This window comes from Dipodomys ordii, unplaced genomic scaffold (genome assembly GCF_000151885.1).
Source record: "Dipodomys ordii isolate 6190 unplaced genomic scaffold, Dord_2.0 Scaffold178, whole genome shotgun sequence".
Classification (NCBI taxonomy): domain Eukaryota; kingdom Metazoa; phylum Chordata; class Mammalia; order Rodentia; family Heteromyidae; genus Dipodomys; species Dipodomys ordii.
The window spans coordinates 1,395,750-1,418,888 of NW_012267394.1; the positions used below are offsets into that span (position 1 = coordinate 1,395,750).

At 34.3% G+C, this 23,139-nt stretch overlaps 1 protein-coding gene across 1 annotated transcript in view; it reads right to left on the reverse strand.

Moving 5' to 3' along the window:
• Diaph2 (diaphanous-related formin 2) overlaps positions 1 to 23,139 on the reverse strand; it is an 805,268-nt gene that overhangs the window by 548,732 nt on the left and 233,397 nt on the right. The window contains exons 13-17 of the mRNA XM_013033825.1: positions 21,886 to 22,004; positions 20,003 to 20,067; positions 15,042 to 15,146; positions 10,873 to 11,157; positions 9,046 to 9,160 (exon numbers count right to left, since the gene is read on the reverse strand). Of these exons, the coding sequence (XP_012889279.1) occupies positions 9,046 to 9,160; positions 10,873 to 11,157; positions 15,042 to 15,146; positions 20,003 to 20,067; positions 21,886 to 22,004 (689 nt within the window). The remainder of the gene's footprint in view (positions 1 to 9,045; positions 9,161 to 10,872; positions 11,158 to 15,041; positions 15,147 to 20,002; positions 20,068 to 21,885; positions 22,005 to 23,139) is intronic.

Genomic DNA, 23,139 nt, shown 5'->3' on the forward strand with positions numbered 1-23,139 from the left:
TGGGTTGGTTCCATATCTTAGCTATGGTAAATAATGCTGCAATAAACATAGTTGTGCTGGTAGCTTTAGTGTGGTCTTGTTTGTAACCATTTGGGTAAATGCCCAAAAGTGGGATTGCTGGGTCATAGGGGAGTTCTATGTGAAGTCTTTTGAGGAACCTCCATACTGAAAAGCTTCTCATTGTTTAACTGTAACAATGCTCCCATTTAAAAGTTAAATATACAGACATGATGGCATACAACTATAATCTCAGAACTTTTCGAGGCTAAGACTGGGCTACATAGCTTTGAGTATGTAGAAAGATGCTACCATTTCCCCAAACATATATATGTTTTTGATTAAGCTATAAGGATATATATTATCAATTAAACTAATCATAGGTCATTTTGAAAATCAATTTAGTTTCCAAATTTGAAAGCTTGAAAGAAAAGAGAAAACAAATATTAAAAATTGTAGACAGTTGCCTAGAATCCTAACTACTCAGGAGGCTAAGATCTGAGAATCGTGGTTCAAAGCCAGCCTAGGAAGAAAAGTACCTGTGAGACTCATATCTCCAATAACCATTCAAAAACTGGAAGTGGAACTGTCGTTCCAAGTGGTAGTGTGCTAGCCTTGAGTAAAAAGGACTCAGGGACAGTGTATAGGCCCCGTGTTCCCCATAACCAATAAAAAAATTACCCAAATGAAGCTGGATGCAGTATGTTCTTTGTGTGGCAGATATCAAGAGGCCAGCCAAAGCTAAATATTAATATACTAGCCCCAGGACCAACAATAAATAAATAAATAAACTAGATGTGGTGGCAACAGATTATGATTCCAGATGTGTAGTAGAGAAGATGTTTCAATGCCTTCCTGAAGACAATGAATAATTTCAGTAATTACTGAAATATTCTAACCATAGAAGGGCTATGATCACTACCACTGAGCACTTGAATGAAGAGATAACAAGTGGGGTTCATTTGAAGTCTTCAAGGTAAAAGTTGTCATAGTACTTGTAATTACTAAAAAAAAAAAAGTACATTGTATATGTCTGTGTAATAGGCAATTTCTCAAATGGCTTTTGGGTGATTCTTGCTTCCTGGTTTCCATGCTCTTCAGTAATCTTCCCCAATTTCCATAAGGACTGACTTGATCTTAGGCTAGAAAAATATGTTAATTTTCTCACTTATTGCATTTTTACTTCATTCCTTCTTAACATGCAGACTTTGATGAACCACACAGCATTTTCTGGGCTCGCCCATTTGAGAGATTCACAAGAAAAGAAATGAAGACAGTTATTTTTTACAATAACCAATGGAGAAAAGAAGTACTCAGTTTGACAACCAAAAAGAACTGAATCTTCCCAGCAACCATATAGGAGACTCCAACTTTGGCAACACCTCATCAAGCACTATCTAAAGGTATTACTTATATATAAAGTTATCAGAGTTGAACTTTTCTAAATTAAGAAAGGAAACTTCTCTTTTTTAATGCAGTCTGAGACTTGTCTAATATTCAGCTGAAACAAAGCATGACTCTATAGTTCAATACAACATTAAAAATATACACTGAATTCAATATAAATTATTTCTTTTTGTAAATATAAAACTAATTAGCTAGAATAAATATAAATGAGAAGCTGTGTTATTTGCAAATGTTATCAAAAGAACACCTGTTGCTATTATTGTGCTCGATTTATATATATTTAGAAGGTAAAAATGGAGAAAGGCAGTCTCACAAACTCAAAACTCAAATGGGTAATAATAAAATAACACAAGGTATCTAATGTTATAAAGTAGATTACTGGAGACAAGAGTCTCATGATTTCCTGCTTGGGCTGGCTTCAGATTGTGATCCTCAGATCTAAACATCCTGAGTAGCTAGAATGAAAGGCATGAGCCACCAGCTCCCGGCTTGTAAGTATACTTTCTATTTACACTATCTGAAATAATTAAAGTTTCCTCATTTGTTCTCTTCTGTGTTAAAGCTTACAATATGGATACATGTATATTGTGTCATTAGGATGAGAAATTATTGGTTAGGGTATCACCTCTCTCCACTCACTTTAGCACCATCATATATGGGGAGAGGACACCCCTTGTTTTCAAGTGAATTCTAAGAATTTCTTTCCTGTGAAGATGGGGATGTATTTCATTTTTTTACTCTTGGTCTTTGCATTATTTCACAAAATTATCTAGCAAGGGTGGGCTTCTTTAGAGGCAACCAGCTGATTCTGAAACTAAGAAACAATCCTAGAAGAAAAATGCTTTTGTATATATGTATATTTTCAAACTCAGCTCAAACATAATCTTAAAGCTATGCACAATATCTCAAGCACTGTAAAATGCCATTTATGTGCATTTGAAATATTTATAGCACCTCAATTTTCTGTTATTATTAAAACTAAATTGCAGTGTAGAAATCTATTATTGAAGAAGCTAAATTTTATTAACCTCATGTTTATTTCTTATATTTCCTCTAAGCAACATTAAAACCAAAGAAACTGCTTACAACTTCCACATACACACTGTGTTCTTCCTGAAACCTCTAGAGAACACTAGAAATTCTAATTAGAATTAGCAGTTATAAGCTACATATTATTTTGATTTTAGTTAATATTAACTATCATTACTTTAATTCTTATATAATATCATTATTACCTATAGTTACTATAGTTATTTTAATAGATATGACATTATCATTGTAGCCTTGATGGTTATATATCTCCATATAATATCAAAGTGAATATAAATTTTAAGGAGAAAACATACACAAATTCCAACAGTTATATATATGATATATATCCTAAATACACCTAGAGTCCTTTCTAGCTGAATATATTGCATTAACCAAAAAAGCATCTTCTCTCTCTGGGCCTGGGCACTGCCCCTGAGCTTCTTTTTGCTTAAAGGGAGTGCTCTACCACTTGAGCACTAAAGAAAAATGGCCTGAGGGCATGGTTCATGTAGTAGAGTGTCTAACTAGAATGTGCAAAACCATGAACTGCCAAACCACTTTTTTTTTATTTCCCCACTGTGGCCAAAAAAGTAAGTCACCCTTTTTCCCCATTTTGCTCTATATTATGCCATTTTCCCTTAGTACAAGCAAGCCTATGGAACTGGAGCCAGGTCTTATACTAAACGTTTAAAAAAAACAGATTTATAAGGATCTAGCTTTAGTTTTCTACATGTAGTTAACCAATTTTGCCAGCACCATTTACTGAAGAGGCTGTCTTTCTTCCATTCTATTGTTTTAGCTCCCTTATCGAAGATTAGATGGCTATAGGTCTGTAGGTTCATTTCTGGGTTTTCAATTCTATTCCATTGGTCCTGAGGTCTGTTCTTATGCCAATACCAAGCTGTTTTGATTACTATGGCTTTATAGTAGAGTTTGAAGTTTGGTATTGATATTCCTCCAGCAGTGTTCTTTCCATTGAGAACCGTTTTGCTATTCGGGGTCTTTTATTGTTCCATATGAATTTTTGGATTGCCTCTTCTATTTCCTTGAAGAATGAGGTTGGAATTTTGATAGGTATTGCATTGAATTTGTAGATAGCCTTGGGAAGTATTGCCATTTTCACGATGTTAATCTTTCCAATCCAGGAGCATGGGAGGTTTTGCCATTTTTTAAGTTCTGTGTTGATTTCCTTTTTTAAGATTTTAAAGTTTTCATCATAGAGGTCCTTCACTTCTTTAGTTAAGTTAATTCCTAGGTATTTTACCAGAATCAACTCCAAATGGATCAAAGACCTTGAACTCAAAGCAGACACTCTGAAAACATTACAGGATGGAATAGGAGAAACCCTAGGTCTCCTTGGCTCAGGCCGAAATTTTTTGAATAGAGACCCGGAAACACAACAAATCAAAGAAAGGTTGGACAAATGGGATTAAATAAAGTTGCAGAGCTTCTGCAGGGCAAATGACATAGCTAGCAAGATCAATAGAAAGCCCACGGATTGGGAGAAGATCTTTACTAGCCATACAACCGACAAGGGTCTCATATCTAAAATATACTTGGAACTCAAACAATTAAACCCCCCAACAACAAATCCTCAAAGAAACAACTGCCCAATAAATAAGTGGGCGAAAGACTTAAAGAGAAACTTCTCTGAAGAAGAAAGAAGGATGGCCAATAAACACATGAAGAAATGTTCAACATCCCTAGCCATAAAAGAAATGCAAATCAAAACAACATTGAGATATCACCTCACCCCAGTTAGAATGGCAAAAATCAAGAACTCTAACAACAACAGATGCTGGAGAGGATGTGGACAGAAGGGAACCTTACTTCATTGCTGGTGGGAATGTAAACTTGTTCAACCACTTTGGAAAGCAGTATGGAGGTTCCTCAAAAGACTTCACATAGAACTCCCCTATGACCCAGCAATCCCACTTTTGGGCATTTACCCAAATGGTTACAAACAAGACCACACTAAAGCTACCAGCACAACTATGTTTATTGCAGCATTATTTACCATAGCTAAGATATGGAACCAACCCAGATGCCCCTCAGTAGATGAATGGATCAAGAAAATGTGGTATATATACACAATGGAATTCTATGCCTCCATCAGAAAGAATGACATTGCCCCATTTGTTAGGAAATGGAAAAACTTGGAAAAAATTATATTAAGTGAAGTAAGCCAGGCCCAAAGAAACATAGGTCCCATGGTTTCCCTTATATGCAATATCTAGTATATGTATGAGTCAAGCGGAAAAGGTCAGATAATGTGATGTCAGGAAAATGAACCCTTAGATATGTATTTTAATGTTTTTTCCTTTCATGCATGTGTTTCTAATGCATTTATAAGATTATCTCTTTGTTGCTTTGTATGTCCCTCCCCCACAGTATAACCCCTGCTTTCACTATATTTGATGTCAGTATAACTTGTGGAGGAGATGGGGAAAAACCAGTTGTTTAAGGATACAGGTGGACCTGTTGCAACAATGAGAAGTACAAGTTGTCATGTCCAAAACGAGCTTAAAAAGGCCCGGCAAGGGGGGGGGAAGAAGGGGGGGAAGGAGAAGGATTGGTATTGGGGGGGAGGGGGGAGGCTAGGAAGGGATGTGAAGGGTAAACAAAGGAGGAGGATGCAATGCTTGGTAAGAAATGTACGCATTATCCTGCCCATGTAATTGTAACCCCTCTGTACAGTATGTTCACAAATAAAATTAAATTAAATTTAAAAAAAAACAGATTTAGTGTGAAGTTCTCCTTAACACCTCATGTTTTCTTACTCCCCCGTGTAAACACCAAATGCTATTGTCCTGCTTTCAGTGCCATGTGTTTTTCCTTCCCCACAGTTAAATAAGTAATAGGCCTAAAGCTGTACCTGAAATCTTGAGTACCTTAACAAACCAAAACCTCAGCTGGAGGCCTGGATCAGAAGTAGAATACTTTTTTTTAACATGCCCAGGATTTAATCTCCAGGACTATACAGACACCTACATAAATAGTAATTTAGGAGTAGTAAATTTTTAATAAATGGCTAAGATGCAGCTAACCACAAACATCCAACCTTCAGCAAATCATAGGTAGCCAAGTGAACACATCATATCAAACTAAGGCATATGCTTAAGTACAGTTAGGCAGCAGATTTCTCTCCTTTGTTTCCATAATTAGACTGCAAATGCTGATCATCGATCATACTGTTGGGTGGAATTCTTAGGCCCTCTTCTGATTCTGAGTGCTGTACAATACATGATTGTATCGTAAAATCAGTATTTACTCAAATAAGTTCTGCTAAATTAAATTTGTCTACAACTTTTTTAAAAAACTTTGCAAACAGCATTCCCTGAGATGAATTGCCTCTTTCCTGATTGAAATTCTACTTAAATGTTCAGGCTTAGCTCAAATTATATACTTCTGCGATGAGATCTCAATCTTCCCTGCTCAATATTAACTACTTCTAAAATTCACTCCAACTCCACTAAATACAGTCAGTGTCCACTTCCTACATCCCTCACTGTGTGGTTCTCTGTGGTGCTCAGAAGTTATTCATTTCTTTCACTCACATTTGCACATAGTAGGTACTCAACTATTGGCTAAATGAAAGACTTGTCCTCCCCAAACACAAAAATAATCTTTTCTCAAAGTATTTCCTCTAAAACTTTAATATGGCTGGGAATGTGGCTTAGTAGTAGAGTATTTGCCTAGCATGCATGAAGCCCTGGATTTGATTCTTCAGTATCACATACACAGAAAAAGCCAGAAGTAGTACTGTGGCCCAGGTGGTAGAGCACCAGTCTTTAGCAAAAGAAGCTCAAGGATGGTGCCCAGGGCCTGAGTTCAAGCCCTAGCTCTGGCACAAAATGAAAATAAACCTTCTAAGAATAACTAATTCAAATAGAAAGTATAATTTTATGGCACTTTCAAATATTAAATATTTACACACTTAAACATTATAAATATTAGCACTGGAATATTTTTAAAGCTTTCTATTTCATAATTCTAAGCTACTTTAAATTTTTAAACATTGTCTTGAAAACACAGACTGGTAATATTTTACATCTAGGGAAAATACAGAAATGAACTCTCCAACACCCTGGTAGTAGAGGGAATATTTCTAAAGTTAAGGAAGACTGAGTCTAAATGCTTTGGAAAAAAGTCTTAGAAACAAAGGATGTGTTCCTCATTCCAAAAGGCAGCTCAATGAGTTGCAATGAGCAGCAGATTGGGAAGTGAAGCCTTATGGTAGGGAAGCCAGGGCAGAGGTCCAAGTTTGCTGGAGCCACAGCCTCCAGATGATCTCTTACTCAGACTGCCAGCTATTGGCCAAAGGTTGAATCAAACCCAAGAGAAGTGGCAGGGAACGTCAGCTACTGCAGGAAGATCACAGGATAGTTATTGAGTGATATTTTTAAATGACAGTTTTGTGTCATTAAAATGTGATTTGACCATGTTCAATATGTGTAGGATATTGTATAATACCTAACCGAACTCTTAAATATACCTTCAGAGTGGTGCTAAAAGATGCCCCTAGCCTGATATGCACTTAAGCATTCAAAATTAGGAGACGAAGTGCAATATCACATAGAAAATTTAGAGAAGTAAACAGTAATAGCAATACAGCATTCACAGCAGTGAGAACACGAGTGCCTGTAAGTGAGTTTTGTTTGATTTTACTTCGATTTGATTAGGCTTTTGCAGCTGCAAGAAGAGTTGCTTCTATTGTAACTGATGAGCTACACAGAAGAGCAGGAAATCCTCTTGCTGAACTAATAGCTGTATTAATTGTCAATTACTTAATAAACATACACACAACATGAGATAAATGAAGGAGAAATGCAAATTAATGTTTATTAATTGCCTGCTAAATACCAAGCACTGTGTTGGTATAACCTTATTTAACTCTCACAGAACTACTAGGCAGACATTGTTCCACTCACTTTATGGATGAAAACATTCAATCACTTACAAGTAACACTGCTGGAATGGCAGTATGGAGGACTCCACTGCATCTAGCTTTTAAATCACACAGTAACTTGAGCAAGTCTGCTATAATGCTTTTGATAGTTTCCCCTCTATCTCTAGCATCAGTTTGTTTTTCCAAGTGTAATATAATGTGTGTTTAATCATTTGTAAAGGTCCCAGCTGACTGCAAAATTTTATGAAATGTATGTTTCATATAGGACTCAATACAAGAAAAAAATCAATTAGTAAAAGAACAGCTGTTCAATAAAAAATGTAGGAAGAATTGGAGAAAATGCATAGTAAAAGAAGATAAAACTTGGCTATGAATAGAAAAAAAGCTGTTCAAGCGCACATTTATATATTTCTATGTATATGTGTGTATGTGTATATGTGTATCTTATATATATATGGCCTGAAGACAATTCTACCAAATGTTTTGGTGCACGTATGTTTTGACTACAACCTGCCACATGAGGTCAAGTGTAAATTTTGTACTTATGGCATCATGTTAGTGTTCCAACAGCTTTGCTTCTAGAATTCATCCACAGATAAGTCTCACATTTGTACACAAAGGCATATATAGCAACATGTTTCCCACAGCAGATTTTGAAGTAGTAAAACACTGAAATTAATCTAAATTTAACTAATGGAGGGGGGGGCAAATGAAATAAGATAGGTCCATAACACTGAATTGTGTGTGGTACATAAAAACAACTCAAAGTGTTTTTAATGAAGACAGCAAGGAATAAGAAATAAACGCTGTAATTATCTAGAAGCAGTCTATTTCTAGAAAATAATGTGGAAAATCACTACTGTTTTTCTCTGTTAGACTTTTTAGGTCGCATTTAAGGGAAAATTATTTTTCTTCATCACAAACAACAACAACAATAAAAATAATAAAAGCACATGGTACATTTAAAACAGTAACAATAAAGACAGACCCCTTGGGATTCATTTCACTCAGCATCAACTTATATGGTCATTTGTACATGGTTTTTGAGCTTTTCAGCTCATCTGATAAGATTATCCTATATGGATGCTAGTTATTACAAATAAGGGGAACCATGTGACCTAAATTTCTTTGGGACAGGGTAACCTTACTTAATATGGTTTTTTCTAAGTCTTTCCATTTCCTAACAAATTGGATGGTGTTGTTCTTTCTGATGGGAGCATAGAATTCCATTGTATATATGTACCACATTTTCTTGATCCATTTATCTACTTAGGGGCATCTGGAATAAGGACACAGGATGACCCATTGCAACGAAGATACCTACTAGACAGTATATTGGAAATGAACTTTACAACTTCGGGTGGGAAGAGGGGTGGGGGATAGGAGTGTGGGAGCTGAGGGAGGGAAGGGACAACAACAAGGAAGGGAAGGGGTAACAATGTTCTACAAGTAATATACTCATTGCCTTACTCATGTAATTGTAACCCCTCCATACAACATCTTAACAATAAAATAAAAAAATTAACAAGAAAATTTCCTTTAGTTCCTGGATAAATCATAATTAATGTTAATCTATCTTTGACTCTATACAATTGAGGAAATTACACATACACACAGTATTAGAAATATATGTTTAACAGAGCATTAAATTCCAATACATCAGAACAGAAAACCTATATTTTGAAAAAAGTAAAATGTACCTTTTATGTTGGTGGCAAAATTCAAGGCCAATTTTGCAAAAAGATCTGGATTCTCAAATTTCTCTTCTTTTACTTTTAGCCAGACACAGTTTTCAGATAAGTCTTTAGGCTCAATCTGAAACACAAATAATCAAGATTACTTTCTAAATTATTACTACTTTTCAAAGAATTCATGTTCAGTAGAGTTAAATGTAAATCATTTCATCTATCTACTAAAACAATTGCCAGATTTCTCTTAAAACAAATAAATACTCACTAAAAAACTGTCAGAATTCTACTTGTATGTGGAAAGTTAAACTAAAGCAATAGGCCATTTATAAAATTATATTTAAAATATAACTCTCTGGAAAGGAACCTTGAAAATAATTTAGTAAATCCCCTTCAACTCACATACATTATTCTTGTTTATTGCTGATTTTTTAAACTGGAAAGCAGAGACTCAGAAAAGTTAATTTCCTATATTCCTTGATAAAATTCAAGGCAATAAACATAATATTTCATACTATGTGCCAAGGTATTGTTGTAAATGAGTTGGACACATTAACTTACCCAAGCCTAACAATAAACCTTTAATATAGAACCTATTATTACTACAAAACTTTAAAAAAAAGGAAGCTTCCCAAACTAATAAATGGCAGAGCTAGGATTTAAATCTAAAACATCTTGTTCAGAGAACTGTTTATATTCATGGCAACACAATGCTTTTATGAACTGTAAATATCATGACAACATGTGCTAAATAATGGAATGTCTCATCACACTTACATAGATAAGTAAAACCACAGATTATGGATCATATATTTGGTGACTCATTCTTAATTAAATATTTGGTGGCTCGTTCTTAATTAAAAACAACCACAATCTGAGACCATGTATATGTGAGGAATCACTTTAGGTATGTTCTTGGACATATGTAAATGTTTTTCCATTAGAAGAGAAATTCCCAATGATGAAAGAGGACTTTGAAAATCTCTGTAGTTATTAAAAAGGAAGCATATTGTTTGATAATAGTAACAAAGCAAAAAATTCATTGCAAAGTACTTTCATACATCATATCCATTGAAAAATAAGTTATATGAATATTCCATATTGTTACCTATTCTATCTGAAAGCTTAAAGTTAAAAACAGAATTTTGCTATTAGCAAAATTCACTAAGATAACAAGGTTCAGTAACAAAAATGGTTATATTATAATCTTCTTATATATCATATATATGTGTAGCTGTAATATGTAGATATATACATATATGTGTAGCTGTATATATGTATATATCTGCATATATTATACTACTAGCCAGGTACCAGTGGGTCAGACCTGTTATCCTAGCTACTCAGGAGACTAAGAACTGAAGATAGCAGTTATCTTCAATTAACTACCACAAAAGCTGGAAGAGGAGCTATGACTCAAATGGCAGAGCGATAGTCTTGACTACAAAAAATCATGGACAGATCCCAGGACCTGAGTTCAAGCCTAAGAAACCAATCCCCCACAACACCACATACAAGCTATAGTACTGAACATTAACAATGTTAAAAGAATTCAAACAATTCAAACCATTATTCACTTGCTGGTGTATTTCCTGTATTAGTCTCTATATCGATATCCTTTAATTTCCTTTTGCCTTCCTCATAATTTTGGAGGCAGGGTTAGCTCATGTTATCTGGGTATCAGATAACATGATTGTTTTCCTCACAAAGGAAAGCAATATAGTTAGCAAACACCATCTCAAACATTCTGGAGAATTTACACATAGCAAAGCACTTGTCATACCTTAATGGTCAACCATGACCAGAAAAAGGCAAAATATTATTAAGTTTTATTATTACCTTTAACCAATTGATTCTCTTCATGGACACTTCAGGCTTATAGATTTTTTTCTGTTTCATTCCATATGGTAGACTCACAGACACTCCTCCAGGGGGAGGTGGTGGTGGAGGAGGTCCCCCAAACAAAGGTGGTGGTGGTGGTGGTGGACTACCAAGCATTCCAGGTGGGGAGGGAGGACCTGCTCCAGGTAGAAGTGGAGGTGGAGGTGGTGGTGAACATGGCCCAGCACCAGACATGGGAGGAGCTGGGGGAGGCCCTGTAGTACCAGATGAACCAGAGAATACCTGAAAAAGAAATGATCCAAGATTATATGTCTGTAAGAAAATGCAGCAGAAAGAATATACATAGGTAGACATTTGTGCTTTAACATATCTGTCTTATTTCATGTTTAATATTATGTGCTTTAAAAGATTATGGAAGGGACTTTATACAGAAAATTTCCTAAATGTTATAAACTAGACAGTAATTACAGCAAGACCTAAATGCTAGAGAAGTTAACGCTAAAATTTTGCAAAATATTCCTCTAAAACAATGAAAAAATAACCTTCATTATGAATACGTTCAAAGAAGTATATACAGCTTGTTCCTGTTGGACTATTTTGATTAAGTAAATAATATCTAAAACAAGTTCATGGATTCAATTCCTGTGGGGGCCAATTACCTTTACACAGGAGTGTTTCACAGCACCACTGACCTAGCTGTCTTCTAATACCAATGATTAATACTAAGTAGAATCCATCTAAATAGTAATTATGTGCCTTATCAACATTTTTACATCTATTATATCTTTTTATCCTTTATATAAACCTTGTAATGCAGATGGGGCACTTTGAGCTCACCTTCACCTCAGTGCTGATAGATGAGAAAAGAGTAAGTACAAAAATCTTAATGAAAAATCAAAGTTGCACAGTCAGAAAAGTGATTAAAATTTGAATGTACTTCTCTGCAGAGCAATTCTGCTATTCCCAGTACAGCATAATATTCACTGTATACTAATTTATGAAAAGTTATCATTTGTCAAAAAATAAATTTTGAGCAGAAAATATTACTTCTACTGTTGTGGAAAAACTAAGTTGATTCTCTAATATCAGTGGAAAACATTTTACTGCATATAATATTACTTTTGATGAATAAAATCTACACCAATTTTCTAAGAGTTACTAATCACATGCTAATTTGGAAACAATAAATACAAAGACTTCTTTAGTAACCACAATATGACATTAGAAAGCTTTAAAACAAAAGAAATTTCTTGGTATGTTATTTTTATTTGTGATGAAGTCCTTTAGTCTTTACTAAAATGAAGTTTTAGCTTGAAATATTGAATAGAGCTAACTCACAAATATCTCTGCAAAATAAATAAGTTAAAGCATATATTGGAAATAATTTAAATGACATTCCTATTAACAAAAATATTAAGATTTTTTTCATTCATAAGTATATTTGATTATGGAAATGTTGCCCATAATATTCACTGTAGTCATAAATGTGAATATGCATGTGTGTACATACACCAAATATAGAGGTAAAGTCTTTCTAATCCTTAAATGAAAATCCTCTCCTAGAAGGATATTATATTCTGAGATCAGGAAATATAAGACAGGATGAAAACATGAAAAATTCTTTTAACTTTGTGGTTAATGTGCAAAATTATGTCTGACTTTCACAGACTTGACTGAGATTAAAGAAATTAAAAATGGATGAAAGTTTAGGAAATTAGCAATTTATTTTATAGGTTCTGCATTCAAATGGGTTTTTCTGAGTAGTTTGAAAGGCAAATTTTCTCCCATATTTTTATTAATAGATAGTAAATTAAAATTATAAAATGGTAAATTTATAAACATTGGCCAAATATTAGCTTTATTAAATATTTCCTATGAAGATTATAAAAGTATAAAATGTTAGAATTTAAAATAGGACTTGCCAGGCACTGGTGGCTCACGCCTGTAATCCTAGCTACTCAGGAGGCTGAGATGTGAGAATTGTAGTTCAAAGCCAGTCCCTGCAGGAAAGTCCATGAGACTCTTATCTCCAATAAACCATGAGAAAATCGAAAGTGGCACTGTGGTTCAAGTGGTAGAGCACTAGCCTTGAGCTGAACAGCTAAGGGACTGCGCCCAGGCCCAGAGTTCACGCCCCATGACCAACAACAACAATAAAAATAGGACTTTAGTGGTAGGCTGGAGCTTCAATTTCAAAGGGGATGTTTAACATGCATAGATGAGCAATAGTTAGTCTTTCTAACATGGAATAAAATAAGCCAACAACGCTCAATGTTCTCAGGTCTATGAAAAGTCTGTTTCCATCAGATATTAATACATTTGGATATAAACTGTTTTGTCATCAAAGGAACCAGAAAGTTATATGAAAAAGAGTATCATTTATGCATGTGTGCCAGCAATGGGGCTTGGACTTGGGGCCTTGTGTTCTCCCTTGGCATTTTTGCTCAAGGCTAGCATACTACCAACTGAGCGACAGCTCTCTTTCCAGCTTTATGATGCTTAGGAGGAGATGAGTTCTCAGGATTTTTCAGCCCAGGCTTGCTTTACACCTCAATCTTCAGATCTCAGATTATGTCAGTGTCCTGAGTAGCTCAGATTATAGGCATGAGACACCAGCTGATCAGTGAACAGCTTTTTCAATGTAGGCTATCTGAAACTCTTTAAAGTTACTATTATAAATCTCCAAGAAAGAATTTCAGGTGTTCAAAATATGGAGTTTAGTAAAAAAAACTCTAACGTATAGGAAATATCAATAGAAGGAAAAGTATATAAGCAGAAATTTATAGACGAACAAGAAAATGTAACTCAGGTGCAGGAGAGATTGTAGTTAGAGGTATAATCAGGAACCATGCTACAAAGCGCAGATAAGGCCATGCCAGAATACCTTAAAATTCCTGGCAAGGAGATTTTAATACCACAAGTAACAACTATTGGAGTAATAATACTGTTTTTACAAAGATTAATCTCCTCTCCCATAAAGGATGAATTTGAAGAGGAAGAGACAGGAAGAAAAGTATCTTTTGTAACAGTGCAGGCAAAGTGTAATGGGTATGAGTTTAAGGGATGAGATTTTGAACCAAGAGGGGGACAAGTCAGATAATCAATTTACATTAAACAGAGATAAATTTAGTTTGTCTAGAAAGACAGAGAAAGGTAAAGAACATACCAACATTGCTGTTATAAAGGAAAAACAACAAAATAAAAAACGGAGACCAAGCTTTGATGTGAGGAAGGAGGGAGGGAAGAAAATAAATATAGCTTGATTTCAACATGAAGCAGAACATTCCTACGGGGATAGCTAGAAATGGAAGACAGATTCACAAGACTTGACATTTACTAAAAAGTGATATTTCACAATACAACACCAAATGGGATGTCTGTGCCAAGATATACATAGAGGAGGAAAAAAAAAAAGAAGAGCAGAGAACAGAAAAGAGGGGATGCCAAACTAAAGAGATACTGAATTCTCATTTAAAAGGGGAAATCACATGATATAAGGAAATGATAAAATATTGTACATTAATAAAGCAGGACACAGGCAGGAAAACATACCAGTAAGGAATTTTTCAATATATTGATGGGATAAGACATAGTAAATCAACCACTCCAAAGGAGCATTCACTATGTAAACATACTCTCATTTCTTAATATTCATTTAAAACATACAGTATATTGAGGAGGGTACTCAATCTATTCTGAAGTTTAGACATCATAAATAAGATTACAAATGCATACAGGAGCTTATCATCCAAGGGAAATATAAAGTGCATAGGTTTTCAAATGGCAGTAGTTTAGATTAAAAAGGGATCTGAAAAAGGTTTTGGGATAATTAAAATTAATGAGCATTTCCATCTTCTTTTGGAAATGAAATACTATACACCCAATTTTTCATATTACAATGAAAACTGTATCTCAAAAACATTTTGCTTGTTACATATATTCTGTTAAAAAAATTCAGGACAGTTTGAGAAATTGATGCTTTATTTTTTTTCTAAACATTACAACAATATATTGTCCAGGAAGATCAAATTTATAATTATTTCAAGTAAATGAGAAACAGTTAAAAATAGCCTATTTCCAGTCACAATTTTCTTTCTATCTAAAAAGATAATGTTCTACCATCCAATTTACTATGACATGATAAAGTCTATATCTAGTTTCATTACCTGGGTTCGAAGTTGCTGGATTTCTGTTTCTAGCTCTTTGATTTTTTCTTCTTTTTTTTGAAGCTCAGCTTGAGCTTCCTGTCGAGCGGTGAATTCTTCATCGAACTGCAATGATCAACATGATAAACATACAGCTAAGAATATACTTTTGAGAAAGCTTCAAACAATATGTACTAAACAAGTGGAATGCTTAGCCTGGTCCAAAAATCACTCTGAAAATTAGAACTATTAAGAATTTTAAGTATCCACTTTGGTAAGTGATACTTAAGAGAGAATATGCCTCCATCCATCCATGATAAGCAAACCCATTTGACTTTTTTAAAAATATTTTTTAAATATTTAGACTAAGAAATGTCTATTGAAGTATTATGAGTACTTTTCCAGCTTTAGTATTTAAAATATGATTATAGAGTATGTACAAATCCTTTAACCCATACTTTTTTACATTTAATATACTAGAACATGAAATCCAAATATATACCACTAAGAAGTTTCAACTCCCTAATTATATTTAATCTTGAAGAGACTGAACTTTCAGAAGGCACAAATGAGTTATATTAACAGGAACTAGAATGTTTCTATGAAAATCTTAATTGCCTAGCATCAAAAAAGCAGTGTTCCACAAAATATGACAGTAGAATGATATATGGAATGTTCTGTGCGGATGAATGAAAATTTTCTTTCAAAGTGATTTTTATTAATTTTTATTAATTTTATTAATTTTATTTAATTGTAAAGATGCTGTACAGAGGGGTTACAGTTACATGAGTAAGGCAATGAATACATTTCTTGTGGAGCACTGTTACCCCTTCTTTGGTTGTTCTCCCACAATCCTTTCCCTCCTTCACCTCCCAAACTACCCCCACCCACCCCATCAAGTTGTAAAGTTCATTTTCAATATGCTTTCTTGTACCACTGTTGCAATGGGTCATCCTGTGTCCTTGTTTCAAAGTTTTTTTATTCCTCTTCCTCTCCCCAAGTTAGGCAAATGTATATACAAGATGCTGGTACCAAAATCAAGTACAGTGACAACAGCGATATACCATAGGGAGAAGAACATACAAAAAAATTACATAGTACATTAAAAACAACAGCAAAGAAAGACCGCTTGTATCCATATCTTGGGGTTCATTTCACTTAGCATCATCTTATATGGTCATATGTATATATATTTTGACATTCTCTGTTCATCTGATGAAATTATCCTACATGTATACTAATTATTGCAAATGAGGGAAACCATGGGACCTATATTTCTTTTGGTCCAGCTTACTTCACTTAATGTGATTTTTTTCCAAGTCAATCCATTTCCTAACAAATGGGACAGTGTCATTCTTACTGATGGAAGCATAGAGTTCCACTGTGTGTGGGGGTGGAGTGGGGGCTATATTTATATACATATATGTTATTATCTTGATCCATTCATGTACTGAGGGGGATCTGGGTTGGTTCCTTATCTTAGCTATAGTAAATAACGCTGCAACAAACATGGTTGTGCTGATAGCTTTGGTATGACCTTGTTTGTCATTGTTTGGGTAAATGCCCACAGTTGGAATTGCTGGGTCATAGGGGAGTTCTATGTGGAGTCTTTTGAGGAACCTCCATACTGCTTTCCAAAGTGGTTGAACAAGTTTACACTCCCACCAACAGTGTAGTAGGGTTCACTTTTGGCCACATCCCCTCCAGCGTCTGTTGTTATTAGTTTTCTTCATAATAGCCATTCTAACTGGAGTGAGGTGGAATCTCAATGTTGTTTTGATTTGTATTTCTTTTACGGACAGAGAAGTTGGGCATTTCTTCATGTGTCTATTGGGCATTCTCATTTCCTCTTCAGAGAAGTCTCTCTTTTAGTCTTTATCCCACTTATTAATGGGGCAGTTGTTCCTTTGAGGATTTGTTTAAAGATGGTGGAGGGAAAAATACGGGGAGAATGGGGGAAGGGGTAATATTGAGCAAGAAACATTATACTCACAACCTGACTTGCATAACACCTATGTACAACTACTTAATAATAAGTTTTTGAAAAAGAGAAAGACTTTTTAAAAAGATGGAAAATGAGAGGTGAAAATACAATGTATGAAACCAGATCCTATGTAAACAGTGAATATACATTTCCTATAACTTCTCCTACCTCTTACCTTCGTACAAGCTCTAAGCAGGCACAAAGTGGCCAGCACAATTACAGTGAATACTGTATAGGTCCAGATAGAGAACATTTTATTTGTCTTTTATTGTCAATGTCATCTCAAGTCATTGAAGAGATCTGCATATTATTCCAACAATGTTGTTACTGTTCCCAAAACATAAATTATTGTTGGCATCGATCTTTATACTTTTGTCAAACAATGAAAAACTATTTAAAGTGTTAATAGTCATCCTCATTTAACCTTTGGAAATTTCAGAATGCTATTCTCATCTATAAGCAGCCAGGAAAACTGGATGATGATACTATTTAGTCAAATTTGAAATACAAATTAGTAAGGCTTTTACTCATCTCTACTTGAATCCCTGGACAATGTCTCAATATTCCATAAAGACTGGTCCAAATCATCTTGAATATCTTTTAATTTTAAAATGATCTAAGAGAGAGAGAGATCCTATATTATGAACATCTGCAAATTCATGACTACCCATGTTATCTGAATTTATAGTGAAATACCACCATTCAAAGTTCACTTCTCCTGTGTGGTATTCAAGGATGGCATCAACACAAACACACTGCATATAATTTTTCCCTATAAATGATACATTTAAAAGAGGCAAATGACATTTCTGTTTTTAACTTAAAGTTACCTGTCAATATACAGAATAGGAATCACAAAATCCTGAAATATGTCATCTAAAAGAGTTTTTGTCATGAATTCACTTTTTGATGATGAAGAAACTAAACTCCAAAAAGAAAAAAATAGCTTACTTGAAGTTTAGTTCAAATGCTAACACCTGCCAGAAATTTTTAAAAAATATTTAGTGTATATGAATTGTGGGGGTATCAATAAGGTTTTCATTGATATGCAGGTAGGTAGGAAGGGAGAGAGGTAAGGAGGGAGGGATAGAGTGAGGGAGGTTTTTGGATGGATGGATGAATGATGGTTGATGGATAGATAGCAGTCACTGCATCAAACTCACCTTCTCCTTCACTCTTCTCATCCCTATACCTCCTTTCTTAAAAGAATTTCTACTAATTTCACTGACACTTTTGTAAAAACTACTTTACACTTTCTCTTAAAATGAGAGAACTATAGGAATACATGTAAGTATTGAGTATATTACCTCAATACATTTCCATTATAAATGTAGGGGGTGTAACTGAAGCATTAAAAACTGACATTTTTTCCATAAAATCATGACTCCTTCCCCATATTATATGTATACCGATAACATTACCAGATTTAATCATGCTCTAATCTTCTCGTATGTACCCAAGGAATAGTCAAAAATTAAGGAGATACTAAGATTTGCAGAAGAAATTCTAAGAGTTGTATTTAAAGCAAACATTCAAAATATAAATGTCTATTAATCAAAAAGTATTCATTTTCCTTTGCCAGTAAAAGTGATAGCTTTACACAAACATTATACACAAAGCTCAAGCTCTTAAAACCATTCTGGTAACTAAAAGAGCAAAGACATTTTCTCCAGATGCCCTAAAGTAAGTCTATAATTTCCAGAGTGATAGCAAAAGTGATTATCTAATCTCCAAGGTGAGTCATAACTTTGAAAAGAAAGCAATATGTAAGCACATTATCATGCTGTCAGAAGACTGAAAATGGGAGAACTTTTAGAGTATGCTTCAGAATCTTATATTAAGTGAAGTAAGCGAGCCCAAAGAAACATAGGTCCCATGGTATCCCTTATTTGCAATAACTAGTATAATATCTAGGATAATCTAAGGAAACAAGCAGAAAAGGTCAAAAGCTATGACCATATATTAGATGATGCAAGAGAAATGAACCCCAAAGACAGGGACAAAAGAGGTTTTATCTTTGTCACTGTTGTTTTTAATGTACTGTGAGATTTTTTTTGTTTCTCTTGTATGTTCTTCCACCATGGTATAAACTCTATTTTCACTGTATTTGATTTCAGTAACCTGCATCTTGTATATACATTTGTCTAATTTGGGGAAGGGGAGGGAAATAAAATGCTGAAATAAGGATACAGGTTGACCTGTTGTAACAATGAGATGTACAAGACACTATATTGAAAAGGAACTTTACAACTTTGGGGGGGGAGGTGTTGGGGAGGTGGGGAGGGAAGGAATGGTAGGGAAAAAACAAAGGAGAAGGTAACAATGCTCAATAGGAAATGTATTCATTACCTTACTCATTTAACTGTAAACCCTCTGTATCTTATATATAAAGAAGTAGTGACTACAAACAATTGAGTCTAAACTAGAGGGAGCAAAGCATCAGGAAGAACCATTCAATATCCTATTGACGACCACAGCTCCAAAATTTTGGTAAATAACTTGCAGACCTCTAATACAAGTAAAAGCTACAGGAAAGCAATGTGGGGGTTTGTCTTGGGTATTTCTTTTCTTCTCTTACTTTTTTCTTTTTCTTTCTTTTTTTTTGTTGTTTTTGAAACACCAGGACTCCAACTCAGCATCTGATTCTTTGCTCATTAGCTGGCATTCTACCAAGTAAGCCATACCTTCACCCCCAAAGTTGGGTAATTCTTTTCATTTTGGTTTTAGTTGTTTGTAACTATGTCCTTTCAGCAACCTAGTTTTCTTTGATGTGTCATTGTTAATATAATATGGAGGCTAGTTGTCTTCTTACATGAGATTAAAGGAAATGAAGAGAGAACAGTAATAGTATTCTATCATTAGAACATAAATATTCTATGGTTATGGTTGAATCCAGAAAAGCAAAGTACTACCTAACTAAAACAATTTATAAGGTTTCATATAAAGAAACAAGTACAATACACACTGTGATTAAATGTTTGATTGAACTATTTCTTACCTTTTTTGAAAATTCTGCTGCTTTTTGTTCACTTTCTTCAACTTTTGCCTTGTTCACACAGGAATCTGTGCAATTAGAAATTATGGCATGAAATCTCTACCAAAGATGGCTGCCAGTACAATTCTATACAGAAGGTATATATTTTAATGCTAGCTAGGCTGTTTCATTTGATCACTTTATCTCTCCTCCTCAATGCATTTGATTAGCAGCATACAATCATAAGTACCTTGCACACAGCACACAAAGCAAATGTCTGCTGAACTTCAATAGAGCTAGCAAAATTCAACAGTAAAGTTTGTGTCAACTAACATCTCTATTTAATCATAGCCAATGTATGTAATGTGGGAAAAATCCCATATCACTCCCTCTACAAAATATAAAATAAAACTATTCAGTTAGTCATTCTCACTGAAAAATATGAAGTTTTGCTGATGATGTAAAGTGGGATAAGCTGACTGAAAAGAATTTGGCCTTTGAAAATTTATATTCAACTTTCTAGCAGTCAACCCTAAGAAAATAATGAAAGTCAAACATTCATGTACAAAAATGTTTACAGAAGGTTCATTTATAATTGTCAAAACCTGAAAACAATTAAGATGTGTAATAATGAAGGACTACCTAAGGTAGATGGTAGTCGATGAAGTGGAGTATTATGCAAACATTAAGGGCTGTACTTTGAAGGTTTGCACAGATCATATTACATACATGACACTCCATTGATGAATATCAACAGAGATATACAAAAAAAACATAAAGTATTGAATATTATGGCAAGCCTACCCTGTGCAATGCAATGAAAAATAATATGTAATTGGCATCCAATATCTGTTCCTTTCCTTCTTTAAAGACGTTTGTGAATGTTTGAACCTTAGTAATGATTATTTTGATTAGCTATAAATAAAACCACTTTACTATACAAAGCCATGTAGCACCACATATTTCCCAATCCTACTTAAGTTTTTCAACCTACTGAACATTATTCTAGATAACTACTAATGATGATATAAGGACATTTCCTCAGCAATCATAGTGAAAGAATAAGATCACCTTAAATTCTGATCTACAACTCTTCTAATTTGCTGAAATAAGACTATATTTCTTTTTTTTCAATCTTGAGAAGTAATAATATAGCTATACTACCAATGAGATCCTACTGTACATACAATAACACTACAAAAATCTCATAGGTGCCAGGCTGACCCATTGTAACAATGAGATGCACAAGACACTATGTTGAAAAACAAACTTTACAATTTAGGCGGTATGGGGGGGGTGTTGTTGTTGTAGAGGTAGGAGGGGAAAAACAAAGGAGGTAACAATGCTTGATAGGAAATGTACTCATTACCTAGCTCATGTAACTGTAACCACTCTGTACAGTATTTTTACAATAAAAACATATAAAAAAATGAATTAAACAATTTCAGCATAAGGATATTGAAAGGGTAACACTCATCTATAATATTAAAATTTTGTATGGATCTGAGTTTAAATTAACCTCAGTAGTGTTGAAGATTATCAAGCAGGCTAATATGTCTGATCACAGAACTCTCAGGCTCATTAATAAAAATTAATAGCATTTTGGTTTGGCACTGTATTTTTTCCCACTGATTTAGTGGTTGATGAGAGGTTGTATAACATGATCAGGTTCAGTATATAATTATAGATGCGTGTAAATGTTGAAGTGCAATGATGAACAAAAAGTGGGTTCACATGTTTTTAACAATAAACCACTGATAAAAATTAATAGCAATTGAGTACAAATAAATACAATGATGTACAAGTAAGCAACAGAAATTTACTGAGAGGTGTACCTTTTAAGAAAGTACCTACTATATAGAGGGTATAAAACACAACTGACCATAAGGATAGCATTCCTTCCATACCTATCAGATGAGTGAAATCAACGTCTAATCTTTGCCTATACTTGAAGTCTGGGTCCATACCACTGCAGTGCAGTACAATCTGTGAAACACACTCCTCAATTATTTTATAATACTGGGGCCTGAAAAACAGAAAACATTTGTGAATGCTTTTTGTACCTATACAAACTAAGTCTCTTAGGAAGGACTCAGTATAGCCAAAAATCTAAGCTTTTTTTTTTCCCTGGTAATACAAAACAAAAAACAACTCTCTCCAAGGATAATCTGGACCAAATGTTGCCAAATTCATTGCCATGAAATAGAGTGCAAATATGTAGTGCTATAATGTTCTACTTTGCAGGGATTCATGCTTGTGTTCAAAGATTCCTATGAACCTTATCCATCCACTTATTGTTCATAAATTTGATGAAAATAAATGATTCCTCAGTTCTGTATCCATGAATATAAAAATGTTCTACACATCCAAAAGTTCTCAATTTCAATAAGTAATAAGTCGCTTGGCAAGCAATGTCTTGAATTTACTGCAGCATGTATACTGATGATGGCTATACAGCTTACAAAACTGCACTGATGTATTTAAGTTACAGATCAGTCCAAACATCAATGAAACATTTATTTTTTAAAAATCTATTTTATAAAAGCATAGATACTTAATATGCATCACTATAGTGGCATACTGTTTTAAGTGTCAAAGATTTAAAAATATCTCTTAGTTCTGAAATCTATCAAAGTTATTCTGGCCTCAAAAAATACCACTCACATATTGCAAAACTGGCTTGTTTTTTAAGCCACTTTTTGCATTAAACTCTGAGGAAGATATAGTATCTGGCATGCACTAATAAACTCAACAGGGAAAATTTAGTAAAAAAAAATACTACTGTATCCAGGCTACAGTATAGTTATCTAGTCGTTAATTGGAGATGAGAGTCTCACTGCCAAGCGCCAGTGGCTCACACCTGTAATCCTAGCTACTCCAGAGGCTGAGATCTGAGGATCATGGTTCAAAGCCAGCCTGGGCAGGTAAGTCCATAAGAATCTTATTTCCAATTAACCACCAGCAAACCAGAAGTGGCACTGTAGCTCAAGTGGTAGAGTGCTCGCCTTGAGTTGAAGAGCTCAGGGACAGTGCCCAGTCCCAGAGTTCAAGTCCTACAACTGAACAAAAGAAAGAAAGAAAGAAAGAAAGAAAGAAAGAAAGAAAGAAAGAAAGAAAGAAAGAAAGAAAGAAAGAAAGAAAGAAAGAAAGAAAGAAAGAAA